We start from the raw sequence: 21,229 nt of genomic DNA on the forward strand, positions 1-21,229 counted from the left end.
GGAAAATATGCAGCAAAACTGCATGAAACCGCAAGAAATTTGCAGGATAAAAACGCACCCGAAGGTGCGTTTTTCAGTGTGGTTTTTACGTTTTAATGCGTAAATCGTGGCTTTTCATGCTGCGTGTTTTGGTGGGATTTTCCTCTGCACTAGACAGATAGAATCCCCTAGCGGAAACACAAGATAAATTGACATGTTGCAGATTTTAAAATCCGCACCGCAGGTCAATTTACGTGCGGGAAAATACAGATTTCCTGGAATCTCATTGTCTATGCTGGTACTGTATTACGCTGCGGTTTTGCCGCATGCAAATACACGTGGCAAAACCGCACGTAATACGCATTGTGTGCATTGACCCTCACCCTGTCAGCACTGATTGGACAGTGTTTCATAGTGGGGAATGGTAATACACAGATATCAATTTATTCATACATTTTCAGGAGGAATAACGGAGGAATAGCACAACACAGAATTTTAAGAAAAGATGCTCCAGAATTATTATTTTATGGGGAATGCAAATATTGACTAAAACAGGCATGTCAGGAGAGCTGTGAACAATTAAAGTAAGGCTTCATTCACATCTGCGTCGGGACTCCGTTCATGGGTTCCGTCTGAGCTTTCCATCAGGGGAACTCATGAACGGAATCAAAACTGAAAAGTATGTTTCTGTTTGCATGACCCTTGATTTCAATGGTGACGGATCCGATGCAAATGGTGTCCGTTTCTCACCATTGTTTAAGGGTTCCGTCATTTTGACAGAATCAATACCATAGTCGACTGCGCTATTCATCCCCTCAAAACGACGGAACGCTTAAAGGAAAGGTGTCACGAAAAAAAAATTTTGATATCAATTTGCATTTAGTGTTTTATTATAAAATCTTTTATTTATGTGTGTGTTTGTTTTTTACTTTTTTCTTTTTTCTAACTTTTACTTCACTATGGGGGCTGCCATTTTGTTTTTCATCTCTGTATGTGTCGATTAACGACACATACAGAGATGGAATACGGCAGCTACAGTGCATAGGAGTCAATGAACGGGAGCCGTCCCATTGACTTTGCACTATGGCTCTGTCCTGCGCAGACGCAGGTCAGAGTCACACAGAGCAGAGCAGCTGTTTGCAGGGAGAGAGCAGGCGCCATCTTGAAGACCAGCTGCACTGCAGGTAAGATGTGTGTCTCTGCATGTCCCACACCCTACCTCACAGACCCCCGCTCTCGTGACCCCCGACGGGCCCCCCCACCCGACGCCCACCCCCCCCCCCCGAAACGGCCCCCCCCCCCCCCCCCCGACGGCCCCCCTTCCCTCCCTTGTGTGAAGGACATACGATGAAACTGTACTGGGATAGCCCTGAACGGTAAATCTCTCTAGTTGTGCTGAGACTGTTTGGGGATGTGACTAATGAACCTCTCAGTCTCAGCACAATTAGAGAGATTTATCGTTCAGGGGTCTGGGAAAGCTGGGTAACCACCATTACCCCTCCTACTGGAGTGTGAGATTCATTAGTCACATCCCCAAACACACTCCAGTAGGAGTAATGGTGGTCACCCAGCTTTCCCAGACCCCTGAACAATAAATCTCTCTAGTTGTGCTGAGACTGAGAGGTTCATTAGTCACATTCCCAAACAGTCTCAGCACAACTAGAGAGATTTATCGTTCAGGGGTCTGGGAAAGCTGGGTGACCACCATTACCCCTCCTACTGGAGTGTGAGAGGTTCATTAGTCACATCCCCAAACACACTCCACTAGGAGGGGTAATGGTGGTCACCCAGCTTTCCCAGACCCCTGAATGATAAATCTCTCTAGTTGTGCTGAGACTGAGAGGTTCATTAGTCACATCCCCAAACAGTCTCAGGACAACTAGAGAAATTTACCGTTCAGGGGTCTGGGAAAGCTGGGTGACCACCATTACCCCTCCTACTGGAGTGTGAAGAGTTTCATTAGTCACATCCCTAAACACTCCAGTATGAGGGGTAATGGTGGTCACCCAGCTTTCCCAGACGCAGATATAACCAGGAAAGGGCTGGATGGACGGGCTGAGGGTGCACAGGGTTTTTGGTGACCCCCTCTGTCATGTGATCGGACCTAGGTTACCGGTTCATCAGACAGGGTTCATGTGACTATAACTCTGTCCATAACAAGAGACAGTGCACTCAGGACAAGCCCTGCCCTCATGCCATAGTTGTGTGGTTCTGTCTGCGGTGATGGCGGTGGGTGGCTCTGACACCCGCCTCCCCCGTCGGGTCATCTCAGGACAGAAGGGGTGTCCGGATTGGAGACACAGCGCCGCACCTGTCCTCAGGTTTTGTCTGGTATTGCAGTTCACCTCCATTGAAGTGAATAGGACAGAGCTGTAATACCACACACGACCTGAGGACAGGTGCGGCGCCATGTTTTCCTGGACGACCCCTTTAAGACTTTTCCCGTGTGTGTGGCAGAGCGGAGTGTGCACGGGCGCCGCTGATACTTCATAGCCGCTTTTCAGCTGTTTTGAAGAATCAGCGGCGAGAACACACACACACACATCCCCCAAACACGCAAAATCAAGTGTAATCAAGCGTTTTTTATGTGGTTTTTTTTTGCACGTAAAATGTGCAAAAAAAAAAAACATGTCAAATACACGGCGTGTGAACCGGTCAACTGAAAAATCATTCACTTCACTTTCATCATTCTAAGGCTGGGTTCACACGACCTATTTTCAGGCGTAAACGAGGTGTTTTACGCGTCGATTTACGCCTGAAAAGACGGCTCCAATACGTCGGCAAATATCTGCCCATTCATTTGAATGGGTTTGCCGACGTACTGTGCCGACGACCTGTAATTTTACGCGTCGCTGTCAAAAGACGGCGCGTAAAATAACAGCCTCGGCAAAGAAGTGCAGGACACTTATATACAGGACACTTCTTGGGACGTAATTTGAGCCGTTTTTCATTGAATTCAATGAAGAACAGCTCCAAATTACGGCCGTAATTGACGCCTCGCAAAACGCAAGTACGAGCAATTACGTCTGAAATGACGGAGCTGTTTTCTCCTGAAAACAGCTCCGTCATTTCAGACGTAAATGCAGTTAGCGTGTGCACATACCCTAGGGGTATGTTCACACACAATGTTTTCAGCTAAAAAATCGGAAGCAATGGGAAATACGGCGCTCTGTTCCGACAGGGCGTTTTTTACGTGGTAGTTTTCCAAAAACGGCACGTAAAAAGACGCCCGACCAAAATGAAGTGCACATCACTTCTTGGGACGTTTTTGGAGCCGTTTTTCATTGACTTTATAGAAAAATAGCTCCAAAAACGGCCGTTAAAAAACGCTAGTTTGATTAAAAAATGGCTGAAAATCAGGATCGGTTTTCCCTTTGTTTAGTAAGCGTGTGAACATACACTTAGCCTTTTGGTGTGTCCTAGAACTTCTTCCAGCTGCAGAATCACACCCAATATGGCTGCCGGACACTGCTTAGCAATTTGAAGACACCTTTACCTGGCTTGTGAGAGGGGGGGTGAGGTTCCCTCCCACATTTACAGCAGCTGTGAGTCAGGTTGCTTTGCCTTATTCACCTTGCTGTAATTCTGGGAAGTGCTCCCCCTGGTGGCCAACATTGGAAAACATGTCAAATTATTATTTAATTGTTAATACTTTCCACCATACGGAAAAAAAAAAAAAATACAGCAAAAAACTTAAAAAATATAATAGAAATAAGTAACGACACTTAAAAAAAAGGTTTAATTTGCGACACATTCCCTTTAAACAACGGTGACAAATGGAAACAATTTGCATCGGATCCGTCACCATTGAAATCAATGGTGATGTAAATGGAAAACCTATGGTTTCCGTTTGTTTTAGTTTGGATTCCGTTCATGGGTTCCCCTGACGGAAAGCTCAGATTGAACGCATGAACTGTGTCCCAACGCAGATGTGAACGAAGCCTAAATATTTTTTACAATAAGGTATATGTGGAAAGATGTATTTAAAGAAAAAAAAAAAAGCTTTATATCTTTTACTATATGTTTTGTTATCCTGCCACTACATTATACAGGTTTTAATCCAGCAGCCTTAGTTAAATTCTACAGTATAAACAGTATATACTAAGGGTATGTTCACACGACAACGCAAAATACGTCTGAAATTACTGAGCTGTTTTCAGGCGAAAACAGCTCCTGAATTTTAGACGTTTTTACACATGCACGCGTTTTTCGCGGCGTCCATTACGGAGTCAATGAGAAATGCCTCCAATTACGTCCCAAGAAGTGTCCTGCACTTCTTTGACGCAGGCAAAATTACAGCTCGTCTTCACAGAACATCGTAAGACCCATTGCAAGCAATGGGCAGATGTTTGCCGACGTATTGGAGCCGTCTTTTCAGGCGTAATTCAAGGCGTAAAACGCCTCCATTATGTCTGAAAAAAGGTTGTGTGCACATACCTTAAATGTTTAAAGTGGTTGTACAATTTAGACAATTCGTACTAGTTAGGGTATGTTTACACGCTTAGCAAAAAACGTTTGAAAATACGGAACTGTTTTCAAGGGAAACAACTCCTGATTTTCTGCCATTTTTTAAGCAAACTCACATTTTTCGAAGCGTTTTTATGGCCGTTTTTGGAGCTGTTTTTCTATAGAGTCAATGGAAAACAGGTCAAGAAGTGATATGCACTTCTTTTTACAGTGCGTTACGGAGCCCTGACAAATGGTGCAAATGGTTTCCGTTTGTCTCCGTTGTGCAAGGGTTCCGTCGAATTAATAGAAGCAATACCGTAGTCGACTAAAAATGGGAGCAAGAAAGATGCAAAGATAAAAACGGATCCGTTATAACTGATGACAAACTGAAAGATAAGCGTCAGTTTTTTTTGACGGATTCAGTCTGGCATTAGTCTGTCTGTTTTTTTTTTTATTTCAATGGATTCGCTAAAACGGATGCCACAACGCAGATGTGAACGAAGCCTTACACAGTGCCCACTCAAAAGCATAGGGGCCTGTTCACGTCAGCGTCGATTTCCGTTGAGGGCTTCCGTCTCAATGGTCATGCAAACGGAAGCTAAATTTTCCGTTTGCCTTTCCGTTGAGGGGTTCCTCCAACGGGGAACACCTGAACACAGCCTAGATTGTCTGGGTAATACATGACATGTCGTCCAAAGCAACGTACTGTTTGTGTGAGTTATCGTATTCTGATCATGTGGCTATCTCCCCCTTTCCTCTATGAAGAAGGAAAGGTCACTTATCAGGACTTTTATCTCCTCTGCTCCCTACCCTTCACCCTCCTTCCCTGTGGTATTTCACATTCTGGGCAGCAGATTGTGCAGTGTCAGAAGCAGAACCTGTGTTGTGTGTGAAGACAGTGAGGAATTATAGCACTACCTCAGACCTCATGCACATGGCCGTGCCCGTAATCACGGACCACGATTGCGGGCACGGCGGGCCGCATTTTCGGGCAAAAGATATGGGAGCATGACCCGTAAAATACGAAAAGTAGGACATTCTCCATAATTCCCGGCACGGTTCTACGGCACGGACACCTATCCGTAGCGATACGTAAAGGTGTCAGCGCCCAATATAACCGAACGGGTCCGTAATTGCGGACCGTATTGCAGTCCGCAATTACGAAGATTTTTTTTACGGTCGTGTGTATGGGGCCTTACACCTTGTCATAAAATAGCATGTAGTAAATAGAAGCGATGTCTGGGAGAGGAATCACGGGATCCTTTATTTGATAATCCCGTACATAGCAAGTCTTGCCAGCACCAAAACAGTAGTACTGCACAGAGCTTGGTAACATAATAACATTTAATAATATTTAGCTATGGTGGCATCACCTGGTGACCATTCAGTCATATAGTTTGTTTTGGTGAGAAAATCGAAATACTTATACAATAGAATTATTTTCAACTAAATTAATTCAGTGTTAAGTCTATAATTACATCAATATTGTGTTGCAGATATAACCTTGCTGCTCAAGAACTTGTTCTTCGTACAAGAGGGGTTCGTAAGGAGAATAGCTGGAGGCTATCAAATGGAAAGCTGGCCTCTTTAGACGATATCTCTGTGTTTGTTATTCCACTGGCTGGACATTGCAGGTGAAGAAAAATAAATGCTCGATATACAGTAGTTTAAGAACACAAACTTGGAATATTACCTCAATAGCAGGAGGCACGACAAGCGCAAAGCACTTTAACTTGAAACACTTTCCTCAAAGGCTATGTTCACACGGAGTATTTTGGGGGAGGAATATCTGCCTCAAAGCTCCAAACGGAATTTTGAGGCAGATATTCCTCCCCCAAAATACTCTGTGTGAATAGCAATGATCGCGCCGTTTTTCGCCCGCGGCCATTGAGCGCCGCGGGCAGAAAACACGCTTTCTCCTGCCTCCCATTGAAGTCAATGGGAGGTCGGAGGCGGAAGCGCCCGAAGATAGGGCATGTCGCTTCTTTTTCCCGCGAGGCAGTTTTACTGCTCGCGGGAAAAAGACGCCGACGCCTCCCATTGAAATCAATGGGAGGCGTTCTCGGGCCGTTTCTGCCGAGTTTTGCGACGCGGTTTCCGCGTCAAAAAACTCGGCAAAAGACCCCGTGTGAACATAGCCTTAGACTGTTTTGAAGTATAAATATTTTTTATTTAAGTATATGTTATAGGTATGAACGAGCTTAAAGCCAGTCTTTAATAAAAGCACATAGATTACATCACAAAAATAAAACCATTCCTAATTATTTAAGGTTGATATAGAAAAAAAAAGCAGACAGCACGATTATGACTACCTGCCTCATATATAAGGTATTTACTGTGTAATATACAACTTCTGATAGCATGGCCTGTCTAGCACCAAGGAAGTTCAAACTATCAGGGCTTGTCCACGTAACGGAATTGCTGCGTATTTTCAATGCGGAATTGCCATTGGAAAATACGCAGCAGAATACAGTAGCGCAAAGTGGGTGAGATTTAACAAATCTCATCCACACGCTGTGTCAAATTTCCGATCAGAAATTCACCTGTGGTTTGTATTTTTCGTACTGCAGCATGTCAATTCCTGGACTGAACTGCTGTGTTTTTCAAAGGATATATCACTATCTCCCATCATTAAATAAAAAGCAGCAAAATACGCACCAATTTCTGCAGTAAAAACCACAGGAAATGGTGCGTTTTTTCCGCAGCAAAATGTCTTCTAGTTTTAACCTAAATGCTTTAGAAATTTTCTGCAACAATTCAGTTACGTGTGGACAAGCCCTAAGTATCCTGGTACGATTGGCTTCTTTCCAATACAACATCCAGACTGCGTTATATTCAAGCAGAGGTTCACCAAGATGAAACTGGTTAATGGTGTACAGCAGACATGGGCAAACTACGGCCCGCGGGCCACATACGGCCCGTTAGGCTTTTTAATCCGGCCCGCCGAACTTGTCCAAGATATATCCGTCCTCAGCAGCTGCTAGTTCGCGCAGGAGGACGGATATATCCGTCCTGTGATGGCGCGGGTACTGACAGTTTACCCACGCGATCAGCGGCAGGAGCACGGCTGTTATACTCAGCCTGGCTCCTGCTGCAACTGCCGGAATCGAAGCACGCGCCGATTCCGGCAGTTTAACCCATTAAATGCCGCTGTCAACAGTGACAGCGGCATTTAATGTGTTTGACAGAGGGGGGAACTCCCTCTGTCTCCCGATCGGCGCCCCCGCAAACAAATCGCGGGTCGCCGTCGGGTTTCCATGACAGCCGGGGGTCTAACAAAGACCCCCAGGTCTGTCTTCAGCATCTGCCTGTTAGGCGATGCCAGAGGCATGACCTAACAGGTTGCCTGTCAGTTTTACACTGACAGGCAATAATGCTTTGGTATACGAAGTATACCAAAGCATTATATATGCGATCGGCATATCGCATAGTGAAGTCCCCTGGTGGGACTAAAAAAAAAAAAGTAAAACCGTTAAATAAAGTTTGTGAAAAAAAAAATAAAAAAAATTACAGTCAAAGTCAAATAAAACTACTTTTTTGCCCCAAAAAGTGGTTTTATTTAATAAAACGGTCAAAACAAATCACACATACACATATATGGTATCCCCGCGATCGTAACAACTTGACCAATAAAATGAACACATTAATTAAACCACCGGATGAACGGCGTCCAAAGAAAACGCAAAAAACAACGGCAAAATTCTCTCTTTTCTCCCATTCCCCCCATAAAAAATAAAATAAAAGTTCATCTATAAGTCCTATGTACCCCAAAATAGTACTAATGAAAACTACACATTGTCCCGCAAAAATCAATCCCACGTACGGCCACATCGACGGAAAAATAAAAAAATTACGCCTCTTGGAACGCGGCGATGCAAAAACAAGTAATTTTTTTCTAAAAGGGTTTTTATTGTGCAAACGTAGAAAAAACATATAAAACCTTTACACATTTGGTATCCCCGTAATCGTGCCGACCCACAGAATAAAGTTAACATGTTATTTACGCTGCATAGTAAACGGCGTAAATTTATAACGTGAAAATTAATGCTGGAATAGCTGCTTATTTTCAATTCTCTCCTAAAATAAAGTTAATAAAAGTTAATCAATATGTTATAAGCATCTAAAAATGGTACAATTACAAAATACAACTCGTCCCGCAAAAAACAAGCCCTTATACGGCTATGTCGACGGAATAAAAAAAGAGTTACGACTCTTGGAATGCGACCGTGGAAAAACAAAAAATAATCCTTGGTCATTAACGTGCAAAATGGCCCGGTCATTAAGGGGTTAATGTGGCGCGTATTTCTCTTTATTTCACTTTAATTTTCACTTCGTTTCATGTCACCATTAAGCCCTTCGGTTTTCAAAGAGTACAATATCAGCCGTCACTTTGCCACGAAGCATGCAAACTATGCTAGCAAGCAGTCAACACAAGAACGGGCGGCTACTGCTCAGAGGTTGGCAGCTAATTTACAGAGTCAACAGAACTTTTTTCTTGATAAATCACAGTGCGTATGTTATTTTAATCTATTTACATTTCCTTCTCCCAGTATCTGCGAAATAGTATGTAAATGCCATATCTTGCATATTCCTTGAGACAAATTTATTAACTGATAAGGGCTATTTTTCACATTTGAAAGACAGTTAATAAATTGGGTTGTAGTGTTCTTACTGTGCTATGAGGTTTGCACACACTACATTTAATGCTTTAGTATATCCGGCCCAAACACTCCCTCCAAATGCTCCTGGCCCGGCCCCTCTGTCAAATTTTAGAACCCATTGTGGCCCGCGAGTCAAAAAGTTTGCCCACCCCTGGTGTACAGCATGCAGGAGGATACATCAGTGCAGCAAATTTCCTAGGAATTCCTCACAACTCAGGTAAACAATTTGTCATCAATGTCCATCGCATACTGAGATTCTTACACCCTGTTCAAACAAAGTATTTTGGCGCTGATTTTGATGCGGAAACCACGTCGGAATCAGCGCCAAAAAAACGCCTGAAACCGTCTTCCATTAATTTCAAAGGGAGGCGAAGGCGTTTTTTTCCCACTCACTGGGAAAAAAGTGACATGCTCTTTCTTCCCATGGTTCAGTCTCTGACCTCCCATTGAAATCAATGGGAGGCAGAGAAAGCATTTTTATGCTGCATTTTTTGCACGCGGCGCTCAAGAGCCATGGCCGAAAAACGCTGCGAAATACAATGCGCAAACCGCGGCAAGAAAGTGAAGGCAATGCAAAATCTGCCTCAAAATTCCTGAAAGAATTTTGAGGCAGATTTTTTCTTCCTGCAAGATACTCTGTGTGAACAGGGCCTTAGTCAAGTTGAACTGGCCCTAGGTCTTTGTGACATCTGGTTCTAAATTGGTGGTTCTATTCCAAAGCACGGACAGTTCGAAAATCACCTCGAAAATCTACAATCATGGCTGCATACACACAGATAAATTACCTTCTCTTCCATGTACCAAAACCAAATCAAAAGTTTGATGCCTCATCATTCTGAAAGACCATCTACAGCCACCATCAGTCCGTGATCTTAGTTTATCGTGTGAAGACCCTATAGAACCTATTTCCTGCTCAGAGTAACTGGCAATGGGTTGAGCTTTCAACATCAACTAGCATCCATACTTTTATTGACTTTAGCTCTTGTTTGGATTTTCAACATTTCAGACCATAAGGAAATCCTGATTTGAAATGATGGAGAAGATATCGTTGTTGATGCTGGAACAATGGACCTTTCAGACTAAGAGGTGCCAAATCAGTGCCACTACTCAATTTGGGCATCTTAAGTCACAAGAACAGTGGCTATATCTGCATGGTTTTTTACATGCACTATCCATACTTGTATGGGGTCGTTATTTCTTCATACTATCCAAAAACATACTGGTAGCATTATGCTTTCTATGGAAACTTTAAACAGGCATTTTAAGACCAGGCAGGGATTGAGTTGAACAAATAGTACATTATATACATAAAAGGTTATAAATGATAAGTCCTATTTCAGACTAAATAGAACATCGAGGATGAATCAAACATCAAGCCTAAGGGTAAACCTAGACATAAAAAATACAAAAGTTCATAAATATACTGTAAACACAAAAACAATGTTTTTTATGTACACATCAATATCGAAAATGTATTTAGTCAATTGTCCAGAAATCCACATGGCCTGACATCCATGAACAATGGTTCAGTCACCCACAGGATTGCGGCAGTCCAGAGACTCAATGCAAAATGGCAGGAGTGAGGGTCTCAGCAGTGGGAGTTGAAAAGTCATTGGATAGGTAAAATTTTGCCAACAGTGGATCTCTCGACCCTGCAGAACTTGTTTTTATGCTTTTCAAAGTTATCAGGTTAGAGGCATGATAACACTGTTCCTGGGCTCCTTGCAGGTGTTACGAGAAACAGTCAAAAAGGTGTGTGTGGGAAAGGGGACTCTTACTAAAAATGATGTAATTAAGCTTGTACAATTAAGGACGACCTCTTTATTTTTTATCTAAAAGCAAAAATACACACACGCACACACACACACACACAACCTTTACTGGGCAGGGAAAATGAATGTTGGTGGAAATGCATGCCCTCATCGGCTAGTCCTGAGTTGGAAAATCACTGCACACAGCCATCAGTACTCATCATATTAGATACAGCACACTAGTGATGGCTACGACCCATCATACCCTAATTTTTTAACGTTTTGCATGTATTCAAGAAGAAAATGATGGAATCATTTAGGTGCTGTATTTGTTTGAGTTCCCGGCCATTGAAACATAGTGAATTTATTGTCAACGTGGTTTTTGATTTTTGACCTGTTATCCTGCTGAAAGTAGCCGTTAGATTAGTAAACTGAGGGCATAAAGGACGTTCATGGTCAGCATCAATACTTAGGTAGGCTGCGGCATTTAAACAAATGCTTTCTTGGTCTTATGGACACCAAACTCCCATCTCCATTGCAACTGCCAACACAAGCTTGAACTTTGAAGAGATTTATGGACTGATGTGATGTATGCAAAATTCTGACTCTACTATCTGCAAGGTGCAACAGAAACCAAGGTTTGTCAGAACAGGCAACGTTTTCTAATTCCCAACAGTCTGATTTTGGTAGGTACGTGCTTAAGTCTCATTTATCCTGCTCTTGGCTTATGGTCTGTTACAGTAGCCCATACCATTGCTGTGTACTCAGAGAAGCACTTCAGCATTTCCCTGTTTAATCAGCAATTTCGTAGTAACAAGCCTTTTAGACCACAGAATAAGCATTCACTAGTGTTCTGTGCTTCAAAATCAAAAGATTTTTTTATATACTCCACCCACCAGGTCTGGAACCAACAATCATTTTATTGTCTAAGGCCGGATTCACATGAGCGCTGCACATCTCGGACGTGAAAAACTGTAGTTTTTCACGTCCGAGGTGCATCCGTGCTCTGTGCTGCGGGACAAGATGTCACACATCCCCCATAGATTAGGGTCTATGGAGGGATGCGTGAAGCGTGAAAAAATAGGACATGTCCTATTTTCTCACGGACCCTTCACATGGTCCATTGAAACAACGGCCGTGTGAACGGCCACATTGAATTATATAGGTCCGTGTGATGGCCGTTGTTTCAACAGCCGACACACGGACGTTTAATATGTTCGTGTAAATAAGGCCTTAGTCATTCATCATATGTCTATCCGATTCTGGAAATTGGTCTGGAAATCTGAACCTTGTGACCAGGTTTTTATCAGATGTTTATTATTATCTTTTTAAATTAACAAAAATCAGTAGAAAGACCTATACATTTTCAGAACTTCGAAAAGCGACCTCTACACACCAAACCTTATCACCTTTTCAAATTGTACAACACTATTCATATTGGATGAGAGAATTCAATTTTGATGTAATGAGTTTTGCAGTAAGAAATACTAAATCAATCTGAGTGGTTTAGTTTTGGTTGGTGTCAATTGTAGTCTGGGCAGTAATTGAAGGTTTTCATGGGTCACCTAGACAGAGACAAGGCCTAAGTCCCCCTTTTTTTTCCCCCATTAATCGAAAACTTGAGTGGAATTCTTAATGTAGACTTCTACCTAGTTTACTCCCTCTACTCCTATTTTTATTATTTTGGTCAATAACTGCAATGAAACTGCACTGTATGGATATAGCCTAGTTCTTTTATTCTAACATCAGAAATGGGGTTCAATGATAACGGCCATCTTAGCACGCAGAAATCGTAAGACCAGAATGAAGAAACCAGGTCTTTCAGAAGCGGGGCAGCATTTAGTTGACTTTACTTTTCCATTGTATAGTAATCTTTTTTTGGGGGACTGTAGGGTCAGTATAAGGGAGCAGAAGATATAATCAATTTTGCTGGTATTATTCCTTTAATATGATAAAGGAAGGCCATTGAGTGATCCATCTCTCCAATTTTATATATATCACTCCCGACTCCTGCCATAAACATGAATGTTATGGTGAGCATGCATGTTCATTTAAATAGGTAGAGAAGGGGGGCGCATGCGCGCAGCTGATCATGGTGGACGCGTTCTAGCCAGGCTCCGCACCTCGTGAAGGCATTCCAGCATATATATCGCTAACAGCAGACATCGAGACCCATAAAAGATAGGAGAGGTACCTTAGATGCCCGGGCATCCACCTATGGCCAGAGGGAGCGGCAGACGGGGTAAGCAAACCCAGGCTCAGGTCCGTTGCAGACATGCTGATGGCGGCGCCGAACATGGCGGAGCAAGGCCTGCTGCAGCAGCAGCAGGAGATACAGCCCAGCACATCGGTGATATCACAGGATTATCCTGTGCTCCTGCGGGAGAATGGCAATGCTTCACCATCGCAGGCACAGGAGGATATACAGGTAGAGGGCCCGATCCAGCGCCCGTTCACGTGCCACAGCACTCGCCCATGCCGTCGGCCATTGTTTCAGGATTGACAGAGGACGCCATCTTTTCATGCATATCAAGAGCTATGCAAGCTCAGATGGGGGAAATAAGCTCCAAGATTGCCGCTGTACACCAAGATTTACATAAAGTGGGGGCTCATATGCAGGCCATTGAAACCAAAATGACTTCCATCACTGCAAGAGTTAATCAGAATTCCAGATTTATGGAGGATTTGCAGGAGCAATTGGAGGAGGCGAACACAAGAATTGAGGACCTGGAAAACAGATCCCGACGCTATAATTTCAGGATCAGAGGGGTCCCTGAATCTCAGACGGAGGTACCGGCGGTGGTTCGTATGCTACTCACTACCTTGATACCGGATATATCGGAATCACATATGGAAATTGACCGGGCCCATAGAGCATTGACGGCCATGAGGCGGGATGGACTTCCCAGAGATATTATAGTGAAACTCCACTATTACTCGATTAAAGAGAAAGTGATGGAAAGAGCTAGGAAGCTTCCGGTGATCACCATTTGTAATACAGCGGTGCAGATATTTGCTGATCTGGCTCCCCAAACCATCCAAAAAAGGCGGATGCTTCGTCCTATCTTGCAGACCCTCAAACACCATGCTATCCCATACCGGTGGGCATTCCCATTTCGTCTCCTTTTCATGCGCAATAACAGGCAATATGGCTTCTCTACGCTACAGGAAGGGGAGGATCTGCTGAGGGACTTACATATTCTACCATCCCAGGATAAGTCCAGCTCCCCCCGACTCCCTATACAGGATCCCCCGTTGTCACCAATATGGCGCACCCAAGGAGGCCGTCAAGAGGCGCCTCGGGAACAGAGGGTGGACTCTCGTCGGCAACATTTGAATCCTCCTTGACGGATAGAAGGTCGAATATAGAAGCAGTTATTTTTTTCTTTTTCTTTATTCTTCATATTGGCCGGAGATGTCTTCAAACAACACTGATGTTGAGTTTCAGCCTGATACCGCCAGTTGCAGTTCTCAGCGGACTGGGAGCCGGGGCTCCATACGTTGGGGTAGTATTGAGGCTTTCTTTGATTCCCACTTATAGTAAGGAAAGTTTGTTTATAAGCTGGCCCGAATAAAGCAAGGAAGGTTCTTGAGGTGTCTAGGTCGCAGTGAGTTGGTATCCCGGTTACAGATATGTTTGTTTTAAAAATGTGAAGTTTGCTTTACCTTATCATTAACATGTGATTGCCTATTACGCTCAGGGATGATACAGATTAAGGGGTTGAATGTCTGGTTATATATTTACGGAAATGCTGTGCCTTCACGACGGTCTGCTGTCCCCCTTTTCGCAGTCTTTTCTTGACTGCCTAGTCGGTAGACTATGTCCGGTACTATTGAAATTTTGTGTTTGTCCTATTTTTGTTCTGTCTCTTACTCCCTTTCCCTTCTTTCCTATTTTTGACCCTTGTCTCTATAGCTGGATCCCAATCAGCACATGGTTCTACCTCCTGATCTATGATGGCGATCATGGAATCTGCTAAGACCTATAGTTTACTCACACATAATGTGCAGGGCCTTAATTCCCCGATCAAACGTCGAAAAGCTTTTTTATACTATAAATCCTCTCATGTTGATATACTATTTCTACAGGAAACGCATTTCTCGACCTCCTCTGCTCCATCGTACTTTCATAGACTACTCATAAAATTTTTTGGCTAGTGCCTCTACTAAGCACAGGGGAGTGGGCATATGGCTGTCTCGGTCGGTCCCGTTTACATCTCACAAAACGATCTCTGATCCAGATGGCAGGTACATCTTGGTCACGGGTCTGTTACACGAATCTCCAATAACCTTTATTAACTATTATGCCCCGAATTCCAATCAACCGGCGTTCTTCCAAGGCATGTGGCGCAAGCTCCATTCATCGATAGAGGGCCCGATAATTATGGGTGGGGATTCTAATATCGCCTTGGACGCGTCAATGGATAAATCCCACGCATCCAGGGTGCGACTTATTCCTCCTACGTCAACCAGCATACAAGTAGCACGTTTCTTCCATTCGGTGGATGTCATAGATGTCTGGCGGGATTTTAATCCCACAGCGAGGGATTATACCTATTTCTCCTCAACCCATAATATTCACACCCGCATTGATCATGTTATGTTGTCAACTAGTTTACTCCCTAAGGTCACGGACGCTAGGATTTTGGCTACACCCTGGTCTGACCATGACCCGATTGTGGTTCGGCTGTCAGATTTATGTGGGAGACCGCCTATCTCATCTTGGAGATTGAATGAGTCACTACTATCGGATCAGGAGATAGTTAAAGAAATCCAAAGGGAATTGGACACATATTTTCTACTTAATAAGGCACCAGACACCTCAATTATGTCCAATTGGGCGGCTCACAAAGCAGTGATTAGGGGAAAATTCATTCAGATAGCCTCGCGTAATAAGAAACGGTCGAAAGAGGTACTGGTGTTAAAGGAAAGGAAGTTTGCGGATCTGTCCAAGCAATTTAAAACAGACCCTTCGGCAGATACTAAAGCAAAATTAGCGGAAGCTAGAACAGAATTAAATCTATGTCTGACAAGCTGGGCGGAAAAAAGCCTGCGATGGTCACAACATAAGTTTTTTACACAAGGGGATAAACCGGGAACATTACTCTCCAGACGCCTCACGCCCCGATTTAACACCTCAACACCACCGAAATTGCGCTTGGCAGATGGATCTTTTTCACAGAACCCCACAAAAGTTTTAAAGGCCTTTCAGGATTTTTATTCAGCTTTGTATTCGGCACCACCTCAGTTTGATAAAAATAAGGCTAAGGTCTTGCTGGAAACAACATTTCCTACTAAACTTTCCCAAGGGGATAGAGAAACACTGGATGCTGAATTTAGTTTGGAAGAGGTATTGGATGTTATTAAAAATCTGAAGGCTCACAAAGCCCCGGGGCCAGATTGGTTTTCCTCAGGTTATTATAAACACTTTAGGGAGGTATTGGCCCCGCATATGGTTGAACTGTTCAATGCTTATCGGGAGGGTAATAATTTGCCTCCTTTTTCGAATTTAGCTTACATACATCTCATTCCCAAGCCCCATAAGGATCATACAGATCAGGCCAATTACCGCCCGATATCCCTACTCGATGTGGATCTTAAGATTATGACAAAAACTCTGGCGGTTAGATTGAATTCCTTTCTCGCCACATATATACATAAGGACCAGGCGGGATTTATACCCCTCCGCCAGGCGGAGGATCAGACGAGACGGGCGGTGGACATTATTTCAGCAGTCCGCTCGGGGTGGGATGGTACTTTCGGACGTCAAAGTATGTTATTAAGTCTTGACCCTCAGAAAGCCTTTGACTCGCTATCCTGGGAGTATTTGTTTTATGTCCTTGAGAGAATGGGCTTTGGTTCCGGCTTTTTGTCTATTCTTAAGATCTTATACTGTCTCCCTACAGCAAAAATAAACTCTAGGGGATTTATGTCGGGAGCCTTTCCAATATGCAGAGGAACGCGACAAGGGTGTCCGCTATCGCCTTCCCTGTTTGCGCTGGCTATTGAGCCCCTGGCCAATCTCATACGAAATTCTCCCGACATTAGGGGAGTGACGGTGGGAGGAGTAGAACATAAATGTGCATTGTTTGCGGATGACATCCTGCTTTTCATATCGACACCTCTTACATCCTTGCCGAATCTCTTTTATATTCTTGATCAGTTTCGCAAGCTGTCTGGGCTTAAGGTTAACCACTCCAAGTCGGTGGCGATGAATCTTCCATTGCCAATTGGGGTAGTAAAGCACCTAAAACTTAACTTTGACTTTCATTGGGATGCACGTAGATTGACGTATTTAGGTATAAAATTGACACCCACCATAGAGTCCCTTTACAAGGACAACTTCCCTCCACTTTTTAAACAAATAGCTACAGATCTCACTAGATGGTCCCCTCTTAATCTCTCATGGTTTGGTCGCATTGCCTCCATCAAAATGACGATTTTACCCAGATTACTCTACTATTTTCGAACGCTCCCTATCGTGGTCCCCCAGAAGGTGCTTAGACAAATCCAAGGGCTCATTATGTCGTTTATTTGGGGTACTAAAAGACCGAGAATACAGAGACAAACATTATTTACCCCTAAAACTGCGGGGGGTCTGGGGGTTCCCAATATCCAACATTACTACCATGCAGCACGTCTGGCGCAGTTTACAGATATGTATGCGAGACCATACTGCCCCCAGTGGACGCAAATTGAAACGGCCGCATGTACCTGTTTCCCGCTGGAAACGCTACTGTGGATGGAGGCCTCGGACAGACCTCCGGTTCGCTCCCCTGTGCTTTCTCAGATGTTACAGCTGTGGGACTCGCTTAGAAAGAGATTCCATATTAAATCACCTCATAATCCGCTTATGACTATCACGGGTAATTCTGCCTTTCCTCCGGGTCTGCGTAGAATGGAATTCCGGTGGTGGCTCAATAAGGGGTTTTACAGGATCAAGGACTTCTTTATAGGGGGGGACATTAGAACTTTGGATTATTTTAAGGATTCACACTCGATATCCCCATCGGAGCATTTTAGATACATCCAGATACACCATTTCTTGTTGGACTGGAAATCCAGGCAGGGGGACATCAGTACATTAACCACGTTTGAACGTCTGTGCTGGCTCTCTGGCCTACGACGTAAAATATCCACGATATATTCCGATCTGGTTACCCCGGAAGATAAACTCCCTTACATGACTCGATGGGAACACGATCTAGGTATGGGGGTGGAATTGGAGCAGTGGCGGGAGATGGCATGTACGACCTCGAAACTATCTATCAATACATCCTTGGTGGAAGCGGGGTATAAGGTATTAATGAGATGGTATATGGTCCCCACTCGTATAGCGCGATTTAATCCATCAGTGGATATTCACTGCTTTAGACAATGTGGCGCGGAGGGCACACTAATGCATATTCTATGGGAGTGTCCAGTGGTTGCCACCTTTTGGAACCAGGTATACCAGCTTATTAACACAGTGATCCAAGTCAAACCCCCCAATGATGTGATTACGGCACTGCTATGCGGCCCCATTCCGGAGGTTCGGGCCCCTGCATGTAAATTTCTCCGATATGTGTTCCTGGCAGCTAAAATAACTATTGCTAGGGTCTGGCGAACACCTACGTTGTCTATGGATATGTTGATCGCTAAGATCTCATGGATAATGGTCAATGACCGCCTAACACATATGCTGGCTGGTACATTAGACAAATTTGACGCCATTTGGGATCCATGGAGGAATAGCACACTTTCGTGAATATTTAGAGATGGTTACGAAACCCTTTTACCCTACACCCCCCCTCCCCCCCTCCCTATTCTTCTTTTGGTTATTGTGTGTTTTTCTTTCTTTTTTTCTTTTATTTCTTTCTCTCATGGAGGCCATGTTATGGTAGTCTAAAAAGCACTGTGATGTCAAGGATAGTTACCTATGTTAGCAATGAATACATTTATATACTCTATATTATGCAAGAGTTTTGACATCATGACAGATATGTAATGTGAGATTTATTGGAGGCCATGTTGGTCTAATACTTTGTTTAATTGTATTACTGAAATGCAAAAGTTGAGACTCTGCGAGTCTGTGTTATTACTATATTATTATTTTACAAAACTGTTTAATAAAAAACTATTGAAAATAAATAGGTAGAGAAATAAGTGTCACGGCGCGGGGTGTAGACCCACTGGGCTGTACCGTGTAGCGGGGTAGCAGCTGGCCAACAAGGTACAAAACAATTTCTATAGTTCTGAACGGGTACCTGAGGCAATGTAGACAGTGGCGGAAGCACGACTTGACTTTCACAGCAGGTAACGCCGCGGATGCAGCAGAAAGGCACAACTTGACTTTTACAGCAAGTAACGCCGCGGATTCAGCGGAAAGGCACAACTTGACTTTCACAGCAGGTAACGCCGTGGATGCAGCGGGAAGGCACAACTTGACTTTCACTGTAGATACGATAGCACGGGATACAGGGTACAGGCAGCAGGAACGGGTAACACTGGGAACTGGAAAACACTGGGAGACCTTTTGCAAGGCAAACTAGGTTATACAACAATGTTCAGGCAAGGAACCAGTGGGCAGAGCCCCTTTTTATAGTCCAGCAGCCATTTGGGCTGATAATTGATATTAGACAGATGGACGCGTACTGGCCCTTTAAGGCCGTGCACGCGCGGGCGCGCACGCCCTGCGGGAAACAGTACGAGGACCCGGAAGAGAGTGCCAGCGTCTCCCTGGAGGGAGTGGACACCATGAAGAGAGCTGTCCATGGCCGGGATCGTCAAGGGGTGAGTTTGAACGACGACCCCCGGCCATGGACGTAACAATAAGCAGATCTCTCAGGGTAACAAAGGATTGGACATGAAATCCAACCATTCTTTCTCCCAACAGCAGACGTCAGGGGACTGTTGGTAAGCTCCATGAAATGCATTGTTTTAACATAAATAAATCAGCTGCAGCCAAGATATTACCAAAAACGAATAAAAACACAAAGCAAATGCTCGCCTGTTGAATAGTCTGTATAGACTTCTGCAAGTTCCAGAAATAAACAGTATTAGAGAAGTAAGGACCTTTTGCAACCTGGTCTAGTTTTCGGGGGGACGTGTTGAAAAGTTCAAACTTTAGATTGCAATTTAATACAGAATAGCAGCTAAAAAAGGAGGATAAGTAAGGTCAGTTTCACACAGATATAATATGGCTACAACAACCTAAATCACTATAGTGTTTCATGGTCATCTAAGTTCAGTTGATTCAAGTGCTGCAATTCCCTGCACATCTGGTGACAGAGCGCCGCTGTGGAAGCAAAAATAACTTTGTAATGATAAGTACACTAACAGTGTACTTCAGGGGCGTAGCTAAAGGCTCATGGGCCCCAGTGCAAAAGTCCATCTTGGGCCCCCCCAAACTTCTCATGGCCGATGGCCCGCAGCTTTCAGCTGCATCGCTGGGTCTCCTAAGTGACCAAACGATGCGGCACTAGCAGTCAGGGGTGTCGCCAAGGTCTCAAAACATTAGGGGCGATAGCCCCAATACATATGTCCCCCCCAAAAAAATGTGTTTGCGTGTGTATATACACCACGTTCCAAATTATTATGCAAATGTTATTTTTCGCTGATTTTCCTAAATAGTCGATGCAAATGACAGTCAGTATAATCTTCAAGCCATCAACCGTTGGAGTATAATGCAAATCTTATTGAACAAATCTCCTAATAACAGATTTTTTTTTAGAATTAAAAAACTCAAAATGCACTGTTTCAAATTATTATGCACAACAGAGATCAAAACATTTTAAAGGTTGTAAAGAGAACTAAAATTGTAATTTGTTGCATTTTCAGCATCAGGAGGTCATATTTACAGAAATAAAAAGCTCTTTCAATAAAAAAAAAACTTAACAGGCCAAGTTACATGTTAACATAGGACCCCTTCTTTGATATCACCTTCACAATTCTTGCATCCATTAACCCCTTCACGACCAGCCCACGTAGATTAATGGGCTGCCGTGCTGGGCTTTTCTCCTGCAGCCCGTTAATTCACGTGGTGCCAGAACAGAGTGCACAACGCTCTCCCTGTGCTCTGAATCTCTCAGCACACGCTGCTACCGTGTTTCCCCGATAGTAAGACACCCCCGATTGTAAGACGTATCGGGGGTTTCAGGGGGGTCGGCTTATATAAGCCGTACCCCGAAAGTAAGACATATGTCTTACTTTCGGGGAAACACGGGGGTATTGCCGCCTCCTGCCCACTTCCGGATATATCCGTCCTCAGCAGCTGCTAGTTCGCGCAGGAGGACGGATATATCCGTCCTGTGATGGCGCGGGTACTGAGACTGTACCCACGCAATCAGCGGCAGGAGCACGGCTGTTATACACAGCCTGGCTCCTGCTGCAACTGCCGGAATCGAAGCG

At 44.0% G+C, this 21,229-nt stretch overlaps 1 protein-coding gene and 1 long non-coding RNA gene across 5 annotated transcripts in view; one reads left to right on the forward strand and one right to left on the reverse strand.

The window, feature by feature from the left end:
- The window catches only part of PPM1J (protein phosphatase, Mg2+/Mn2+ dependent 1J), a 220,527-nt gene that overhangs the window by 142,670 nt on the left and 56,628 nt on the right, over positions 1-21,229 (forward strand). For 3 of the 4 annotated variants that reach the window (XM_075853854.1, XM_075853851.1, XM_075853852.1), the window contains exon 10: positions 5,925-6,062. In XM_075853854.1, coding sequence (XP_075709969.1) covers positions 5,925-6,062 — 138 coding nt within the window. Of the gene's footprint in view, positions 1-5,924; positions 6,063-10,095; positions 12,812-21,229 lie in introns of those variants that run through there. The other variant, XM_075853853.1, reaches the window with a different exon arrangement.
- LOC142743258 (uncharacterized) overlaps positions 1-21,229 on the reverse strand; it is a 126,089-nt gene that overhangs the window by 13,494 nt on the left and 91,366 nt on the right. The gene's annotated exons all lie outside the window — the stretch shown is intronic.

Source organism: Rhinoderma darwinii, chromosome 2, assembly GCF_050947455.1.
Source record: "Rhinoderma darwinii isolate aRhiDar2 chromosome 2, aRhiDar2.hap1, whole genome shotgun sequence".
Taxonomy (NCBI): domain Eukaryota; kingdom Metazoa; phylum Chordata; class Amphibia; order Anura; family Rhinodermatidae; genus Rhinoderma; species Rhinoderma darwinii.